Source organism: Sardina pilchardus, chromosome 15 (assembly GCF_963854185.1).
Source record: "Sardina pilchardus chromosome 15, fSarPil1.1, whole genome shotgun sequence".
NCBI classification, from domain to species: domain Eukaryota; kingdom Metazoa; phylum Chordata; class Actinopteri; order Clupeiformes; family Clupeidae; genus Sardina; species Sardina pilchardus.
Genome location: NC_085008.1, coordinates 1240981 through 1250641, shown reverse-complemented (window position 1 = coordinate 1250641; position 9661 = coordinate 1240981). Strand labels below are relative to the sequence as shown.

The following is a 9661-nucleotide window of genomic DNA, read 5'->3' as shown; positions in this document are numbered from 1 at the left end:
CATGGTATTTTTTTCAGATTTTTTTGAGACGCAAGTGCGTGGGCTCTGGTTGATTTGGCGTGGAATGACCCATAAACTATTAATAATAAAATAATAACAATAATAATAATAATAACAATAATAATAATAAAAAACTTACTTCCATCGTAGTAACAACAGCATTATAGGAAATAGGAAACGACATAAACAAGACCAGGACAGAACAGAGACCAGCATCAGCACCAAGAACAGAGACCAGAGCATAGACACAGCTAAGCTGAAGATGTACTCTGAGAGATGATGTGTGTGTGTGTGTGGTCCAGCAGGAGTTGGGCCGGGCCTGTGCCCAGTAGACCCAGTTGGCAGCGCCAGTATGAACAGCATCAGGTCCAGCAGGCGGCGGGCCGGGCCTGTGCCCAGTAGACCCAGTTGGCAGCGCCAGTATGGACAGCGTCAGGTCCAGCAGGCGGCGGGCCGGGCCTGTGCCCAGTAGACCCTGCGGTCCTGCGTGACGGAGCAGCGGTACGTGTGCTGCGGACTCCACTCCTCGGCCGACAGGAAGAGGACGGAACTAGCGGAGTACGTCCCGTCCGGCTGACGCGCCGCCTGTGTGCTGGGCTGTGTCCGGCGGGCCGCGCCGTGGTCGATGCTCCAGGTGAGGTCCACGCTGTTGCCGTGGAGACCCGTCACCACGCACAGGACAGCGTGGGGGTCGGACCCGGGCGGGGCAGAGGAGGGCACCAGAACTCGGACCTCAGGAGGCGTGGGGTTGGCATCTGCAGCGCGGGACGTCACACACACACACCAGAGGGAGCATGAGGAAATAAACAACACCAGTATTCGTCAGTGTGAAGCATGTTTTTCAGTGTGTGAATATCATACATTAGGAAATTGTTATTCATTTCATATTACACACTTAAGTCGTGGGACACTCTTAAGTACTATTTTTTAATTCACTTTATCAAGATAACAGTTAAAGCTGTTACCAGCCTTGTGTACTTTACAGTCTAAGTACAGCACACCATTTAATTCACTTTAATTACTGTCAATTCACTTAATGCTGTCAAAGCCATTGTTTTCTTTATACTGACAATGTCACGCAACAGACAAAACTCTGAAACACATCCATTGTCATATCCACAGTCATATCATCCACTGTTGCAATCAACCCCCTGCACACACAATAATGTGTAACTTCATTAGAAAATAGTGCTTCAGGTAATCTACTATGCGGTGCAGTTTGCTCTAATCGTTTGGAGAAGTGCACTAACTGTTGTGCAAATGTGAATAATGACTCCAGAAATGCACCAAAACAACTAAGATAAACTGTAATTACAGTAGTAGAAAACCATAACATGTCATTATTACCATTGCGCCATTGCATCCCCACCGGTAATAAAATACAAACACAAGATACATCTTCATGATATTGTGGGGGGTCATCTCACCTTTGACCACAAGGATGATTCCTTTGCTGAAGAACATCATGGCGTCCTGAGACCTCCTGCTGTGCCTCCTCTCTCCGCGCACCTCCTCTCTCTTGCTGTGCCTCCTCTCTCTGCGTGCCTGGCCTCCATGTGCACACCTGCCAACGCACTGGTGTTAGCACAGCTTAGACCACTCAGAGGCATCTCACTCCAACACACTGGTACCACAGCTCAGACCACTCAGGGGCATCTCACTGCAACACACTGGTACCACAGCTCAGACCACTCAGAGACATCTCACTCCAACACACTCGTACCACAACTCAGACCACTCAGGGGCATCTCACTGCAACACACTGGTACCACAGCTCAGACCACTCAGAGGCATCTCACTCCAACACACTGGTACCACAGCTCAGACCACTCAGGGGCATCTCACTGCAACACACTGGTACCACAGCTCAGACCACTCAGAGACATCTCACTCCAACACACTCGTACCACAACTCAGACCACTCAGGGGCATCTCACTGCAACACACTGGTACCACAGCTCAGACCACTCAGAGGCATCTCACTCCAACACACTGGTACCACAGCTCAGACCACTCAGGGGCATCTCACTGCAACACACTGGTACCACAGCTCAGACCACTCAGAGGCATCTCACTCCAACACACTGGTACCACAGCTCAAGGGTATCTCACTCCAACACACTGGTACCACAGCTCAAGGGCATCTCACTCCAACACACTGGTACCACAGCTCAAGGGCATCTCACTCCAACACACTGGTACCACAGCTCAAGGGTATCTCACTCCAACACACTGGTACCACAGCTCAAGGGCATCTCACTCCAACACCTTTTCAGCAAACAGAGCTTTCCACACAAAACCTGAAACTAATGGGGAAATTGCTCTGTCGCTAGTTTGCCGTGTAACACGGTGGAGTTAGAGTTTTAACACAGTTGGAGTTAGAGTTGGGAGTTTGAGTTTAAAACTGTGTTTAACTCCAAACTAGCGACAGAGCAATTGCCCCGAATGGTCTGGCTTCGAATATTGTCTGATTTGGGTCAAATCAACCCAGTGTGTGTGTGTGTGTGCGTTTGTGTGTGTGGTAGTGGTGGTTACCGTAGCAGCAGCAGGCACATCACCAGTCCTCTTGTCAGCATCATCTTGGCTGAGACTGTAGCAGACGCCTGGCAACGCAAGACTAAGACTGCGTGGACATGCTGCACAAACTCCCAAATCCACACAGGAACACACACTCACTGGTGGCACACAGACACACACACACGCTCACTGGCAACAGAGAGACACACAAGGACTCGTGCTCACACACACACACACGAGAGCTGGAGACGTGGGCAGTCAAGCATGGAGAGGAGCCACAGGAGACTTGGTCCTTCCCACCACACAGCCTCTAAACAGCCTCTCCACTCAAAACAGTCCAACTGTTGCAGCCACGGCCCCCTATGCCCTCTGCACTTCTCTGGAGTAAATATACAGTAGGCTCCCCACGGTGACCAACCTCTCTCCTGTAGATACATACAGTAGATACTAGGGTCTGACTTCACTAAAGTATTCTGTGCCTGCTGTGAGCACACAGTCCCCTGTGATAGGCTTAGGATCCATGCATTGATTGCTCTTCATTTAAAAGGCTCTTTTAACAATGACAGCCCGGTTTGGTGGTATCACAACATTCCAGCATATCAGAGCTGTGGGTGCTGCTGTGCTGATGGTGTAGCATGCTGTAAAGGACCACGGCAAGTGGGTTAGCCCAGTTAGCCTAGCTAGTTTGTAGCTTAAAAGGAGCTTTAGGCTAACTGGGCTAACCCACTTCCAGTGAGTTATGCTAAGCTAAGGCGTTAGCCTGCGCAATTACTGGAGTAGACAGCAAGATCAGCTGATTTCCAGAAAGGTTGGTGTGTTCCTTTAACTTTCAAGAGCAGTCACAACATGTTGTGAGCTTTGGTCACTTTGGTCTGAAATGTGCCTCCTCGGGCCCATGAACTGGACGCAGGAGAGCAGATGGTGCTGATCAAGAGACTAACCTACCGGAGACTAACAGGAGACTAACATGTTGATAGTCATGTTGATTTGTTTATTTGCTTTTCATTTTTCCTGTTTACATTGTTTACATTGTACTGTATGTTGTGTGTGGTGTCTTAAGCTGCTGGGACCTTTCCCCTTGGGGATCAATAAAGTATCTATCTATCTATCTATCTATCTAACAGGCTAACCCACAGGAGACTAACAGGAGACTAACAGACTAACCCACAGGAGACCAACAGGACACTAACCCACAGGAGGATACTGACTGGAAACGAGCCCATCGGAGCGGAACATGAGCGAGTTCCCAAAGCTCAGCGTATCCTCTGTGGCACAAACAACCCCTGTGGCAGTTAGGCAGTTAGCTGTGGGAGGCAGAAAAACAGGAAGGGGCCGTTGGCACCATATCTGGCCCAGATGCTCTGAGATGGGCTGCTGTTTGCCATGTCTGGCCCAGATGTTTGCCATGTCTGGCCCAGATGCTCTGAGATGGGCTGCTGTGTGTGCAGCTCTGCTATTGCTAATGCTGCTAACGCTATCGTCAGGACGCCCCGTCCTTCTGGAGCAGTTCACTTTTTAAAGTAGTCATAGTCTGGGTGACCAGACGACCCCGGCTTCAGGGGACAGTCCCCGTTTTTGGTTGCCTGTCTACAGTATGTCAAGAAAAACTGCCTATGTCCCTGTTTTTTGAAGATAAAGCTTGTATGCATTTCAATCAGATTAATAGTCAAACTGAAAATGTCCCCATTTTTTCCACATTTTAGGATTATGTCCCCGGTTTTGGTCTCAGACATCTGGTCAACTTAGTGACCAGAGCGACTGGAATAGACACCATTTGAAACACTCTGATGTTGATGCGAGGTTAAAGTTCAACCTTAAGCAACTCATGTAATCAGTGGCGATTCTAGAGTCTGTGGGGGCCCTAAGCAAAAAATCCTAGGGGGCCCTACTTAAGGCACGTTTAGACTTGCTGTAGACAACGCATTCGTGTACGCATCATGGCTGCCTCGCGTATTTTGCGGTCGTTTGGTGCGTCGGTCGTGCACGTCGTCGCAAGCGAACACGACGCGTCCGCGAGATGCAATACTGACAAGAAAGTAGGGGGCGATCATTGCCAAACGAAAGTGACTGCAAGATGCATTATCGACATCAAAGCTGGGGGCAATCATGAGAGTAAACAATGGCACATGGCCACATCCACATCTGATATTAGGCTACTAGTCTCCCCCTGGTGAAGACCTCCAGTAAGGTGCGTAATGCCGCAGCGAGTCTGTACATAGGACACAGCAGGTCGCACACGGACGCATACGCTTACGCTTGGTCTAACGGCAAGTATAATCCCAGCCTTACACAACCCCCCCCCCCCAACAAAAAAAACTTGTTTTTAACATGTTGCTAGCCCTATGCCAAGCATTTATCATTCGTTGCAAGTGCCATTCACACATGCTAGACTTATTCTATTCTATTCTACATACTGGGGTTTTTTTTCAGCACAGTGTAGGCTACCCAGATACAATACAATACAAATTCAAAAAGCAGGCTACTATACAAATTCTTACATTTTGACGTGTATCTCACCACAGCAAGCAGCTCGACATGACTTGGTTGTACAGGCCTGACTGCTCTGTAAATGCAAGAACCATGATGGAGGGATACTTTGGGTCTGAGCAATTTACAGAAATATGTGGTGTGTAGGCCTACCTTCCAGAAATAAGCTGATCTGACCTGACTTGTTTGTGTTGTAGCACACATGACGTGCACACATGATGATTCTCTATAATATTTATTTTACTGCATTGCAATGAACAAAGTAAAGGCAAAAAAAGTGTTTATTTGTCAAACAAATTTGGATGCAATATGAGTCTTGAATTGGATACCATACAGGAGTTTGCTATAGCCTATAGGATCTCAAAACCGTATGCTATTATGAACGTGCCTTGCCATAGAGAAACACATGATAACGTTGGATTATGAACAGCTATTATCGCACACAAAAACATAGGGTAAGTGGAGCTAAATTAAGTTATTATTTTGCTGTCACTTGGTCTGTTTTATAACTTAAAAGGTTGTATTTGGTATCTGTGTGGATAGCTCTAGCTCTCCTCTTTCATCTGACATGCGTGTCATCTTTATGATCGCGATTTCACGAGTAAATCAAACGAGAGCTTAGCCTGGGTTTTCCCATACTGCCTTGCGCGGTGATTTCAATCCCGCTGCTAAGCCAGTCTGGAAACTAACGCCCAAATGTTCGCCTGATGTTGGCGAACCAATCACAGAACATCCGAGAAGTTTCCGTTGCCTTCTTGCGTCTACATTCGACGCCAAAGGATTTACGGGAGCCCTTAGCGTTGCATACGAACGAGTTGGGTGAGCTATGCGCATTTGATAGACATCCGTGGCGTCCAATGAACGGATCTGGGCATTTTTTCAAATACGAGAAAATGAACGTCTGGTTGCCAGACCACGTCTCATTTGAGAAGTGGGAGGCGTTAGCCAGGCTAACGAGAGCTAGTATATGACATTATTATTTGTTTGTCACTTCGTCTGTTTTTATAACACAAAAGGATCGATGTATTTGGTATCAATGGAAAGCTCTGTTTCCCCTCTTTCATCTGATATGCGTAGCATCTCTGTGCGATGCCGGGTTTGCCAGTAATTCAAGCGAGACTGGATGTGCGGGTGTATGCAGAGCAATATAGACTGTAAATATGATATACTTTGATTTAACTTCATGACTTTCATACTTGATCGTACAGACAAGTGCCTAGTCTCGTTGGAAAGCCCCGCTTCTGCTCTTTCGTGCAATACAGGTCTCATCTCGCTGCGACTAATAATTGCGGAGCAATGTAACAGTGAAGAATGGGTGTGTTTTTTTGATGCACTTTGCGCTAGTCGGGCTCAATATGTGTGGATTGTTTGCACTCTTTTTGGACACAGATCCACTGTTTATAAGCCGATAGCATACATGTAGGCTACTATTTGTAAGACAGGACAGGACAGGAGCACACAAAATCACGTAACCCACCATTCAATCTCTATTGACGAAATTCTCGCTTGTCGCACCAGTAAACGCTCTGAGGTCTCGGGGCCCCCTAACGGCTCGGGGCTCCAAGCAGTTGCTTGCCATGCCTGTCGGCAAGGTGCGCCCCTGCATGTAATGTTCAAAAGGAACGGAGTCTAGGAGCAGGTTTGGATGAAGTTTCATAGTAAACCCCATTGATATGGATTGTCATTTCAAAACCCTCAACCAAAACAAAATATGACACCATATGACAATGTGTTTGGAAATGTTTACTTTAACTGAAGGCACAAAATTATGAAACAGCAACAAAAACAACTATAGCACTTTATCAAAACAAACTTCATCAGAGTACCTACAGTATGAGCTGTTTTATGAGCGCCTACATGAAAGATGAAAGTGATGCATGAAGACAGCGGATAGTAATTAGTTTGGAGTCGGCAGGGGTTAGGGATTAGTAGTAGTAAGGAGTTAGCATTGGTTAGAGGTTAGCATTGGATAGTTGGGGGTTAGCAGTAGTTAGAGGTTAGCAGTGGTTAGGGGTTAGCATTGGTTAGTTGGGGGTTAGCAGTGGTTAGTTGGGGGTTAGCATTGGTTAGGGGTTAGCAGTTTGGGGGGCCTTTCGTGGTCTCCATTGGAGATGCCGCAGTAGTAGGTGGCCGAGTCCATCTCCTCCGTGGTGCTGATCAGCAGCTGGTGTGCCGCCGAGTCGTTCGTCCCCGACTGGACCGAGAACCGACCCAGGCGGAACCCCTCGCCGTAGCAGACGCGTGAGGACCCGTTCAGGGAGTAGCTCAGCACCATGTTGGGGCCCTCCCCGGCGCTCTGCTTGTACCAGGAGATCATGCCCACCGTCAGGCTGGTCTCCAGCGGGCACCCCAGGGCCACGCTCTGCCCTCTAGTCACCGCCACTCCTGTGTCTGCTGCCAGTGATGCGCCTGCACATGATATGACAATAGTAAAGTCAGGTCAAGTTTATATAGTGCATTTCATACACATGATATGACAATAGTAAAGTCAGGTCAAGTTTATATAGTGCATTTCATACACATGATATGACAATAGTAAAGTCAGGTCAAGCTTATGCATTTCATACACATGATATGACAATAGTAAAGTCAGGTCAAGCTTATGCATTTCATACACATGATATGACAATAGTAAAGTCAGGTCAAGTTTATATAGTGCATTTCATACACATGATATGACAATAGTAAAGTCAGGTCAAGTTTATATAGTGCATATCATACACATGATATGACAATAGTAAAGTCAGGTCGAGTTTATATAGTGCATTTCATACACTGAGGTTATTCAATGTGCTTTACATAAATAAAACCAAAGCGTAATAGCAGATAATAACAAAACATTAAAAGAAAGCAAAGAGTAATTTAAAAAAAAAAACAAGATTATAGGCCTAATACACGCAGCCTTAGACTAGATGTACAGCCACGTTATCAGTGCAGATGGCAGGACAGATGAACCATAGTGATGTAGAGGAACAGCATCAAGTGTGGATGTTCGGAAGCACAGATTAATAGAAACGAAAATCATACTATTTGATCAGTGTACTTCAGACTGAGATAATGACTTAGGCAGTCAGTGGAGTAAAAAACAATGTTTTGTATTATGACAAATTACTAAATGTCTGAGGATAAGACAATGTACATTATATTGTATGTTTGTGTGAGCGAACTGGCAATACACTGGTAATACCATTACTTATATAGATGATTTTTTGAGTCTAGCTAAATTAATTGAATTTCACATTCAATATGTTTTTTTCCCCTATGCATTAAGTGTTTTTCCCCCTATGCATTAAGTGTTGGCACAATTAACTATAAGCATCTACTTCAGACCATTATTACAACATATACATTGTAACATGCTCAGTAGAAGTCAGACTGGATGATATGCAAGTTCTCATCAGAAAGTAAAAGACATGCGAAAGTCTTACGCTGAAGTGAGACCAAGAGGAGAAAAGACAGTAAAAGTCTTACACTGGAGCGAGACCAAGAGGAGAAAAGGGAATTGAGTTGTCCATCTCAAGAGGAGAAAAGGGAGTTGAGTTGTCCATCTCAAGAGGAGGAAAGGGAGTTGAGTTGTCCATCTCAAGAGGAGAAAAGGGAGTTGTGTTGTCCATCTCAAGAGGAGGAAAGGGAGTTGAGTTGTCCATCTCAAGAGGAGAAAAGGGAGTTGTGTTGTCCATCTCAAGAGGAGAAAAGGGAGTTGTGTTGTCCATCTCAAGAGGAGAAAAGGGAGTTGAGTTGTCCATCTCAAGAGGAGAAAAGGGAGTTGTGTTGTCCATCTCAAGAGGAGAAAAGGGAGTTGAGTTGTCCATCTCAAGAGGAGAAAAGGGAGTTGAGTTGTCCATCTCAAGAGGAGAAAAGGGAGTTGAGTTGTCCATCTCTTCGCTGACCGCTTCTCTTGCCGGCTCCTCATGCTTTGAGCGTCTGCTCTGTCTGTGTGAATACAGCTGCTTCCTCACTCTTGACATGGAGGGGAGAAGGCAAAACACCCACCCACACACACACACACCCACCCACCCACACACAACCACCCTACACACACACCCACACACACACACCATGAGCTCTGAGAGCGAACAGCTCCCACACACCCCCCATACGACGCCATGAGATGCCCAAACAGGTGAGTTTGTCTGGGGCAACAGGTGAGGCAGGTAGCCAGTGTGCCCTTGTACCAGAACCACATGACCCAAACCACAACTGGTTCTGCAGGAGACCCAAACCACAACTGGTTCTGCAGGAAACCCATCCTGGTTCTGGTCCGGGCAAATAGGTGGTCATCAGATCCAGAGACGGACATCCTGGGTTCAGAGAGTAAAAGTCCTGCCAAGTATTTGATCCAACCAATTAGTAAACCAGCTCTTCCTAATTAGCTGCCAGGTAGATCAGAGAGTTAGTGATATCACCTGTGTTAAGTGCACAGGTAGAAAGAATATATGGCTGGACTGATTGGCTCAATGTATTCAGAACACACCACATTATTGGCTCAGTATATTCAGAACACACCCCATGATTGGCTCAGTGTATTCAGAACACATCCCATGATTGGCTCAGTGTATTCAGAACACACCCCATGATTGGCTCAGTGTATTCAGAACACACCCCATGATTGGCTCAGTGGTTTCACATGAGGCCTTATTTGCTGTGGAAGGGGCGG

General features: G+C 46.5%; 2 protein-coding genes across 2 annotated transcripts in view; both read right to left on the bottom strand.

The window, feature by feature from the left end:
* Positions 1 to 432: 432 nt before the first annotated feature.
* si:ch211-1a19.2 (uncharacterized protein LOC100142650 homolog) lies at positions 433 to 2644 on the bottom strand. The gene is made up of 3 exons (XM_062556409.1): positions 2536 to 2644; positions 1428 to 1564; positions 433 to 755 (listed from the first exon to the last, which is right to left on the bottom strand). Exons 1-3 carry the CDS (start codon positions 2577 to 2579, stop codon positions 433 to 435), a joined length of 504 nt encoding a protein of 167 aa, XP_062412393.1. The 5' UTR covers positions 2580 to 2644.
* A 4399-nt stretch (positions 2645 to 7043) lies between these two features.
* The window catches only part of sid1 (secreted immunoglobulin domain 1), a 4391-nt gene continuing 1773 nt past the window's right edge, over positions 7044 to 9661 (bottom strand). The window contains exons 2-3 of the mRNA XM_062556408.1: positions 8476 to 8618; positions 7044 to 7413 (exon numbers count right to left, since the gene is read on the bottom strand). Of these exons, the coding sequence (XP_062412392.1) occupies positions 7061 to 7413; positions 8476 to 8618 (496 nt within the window). The 3' untranslated portion in view covers positions 7044 to 7060. The remainder of the gene's footprint in view (positions 7414 to 8475; positions 8619 to 9661) is intronic.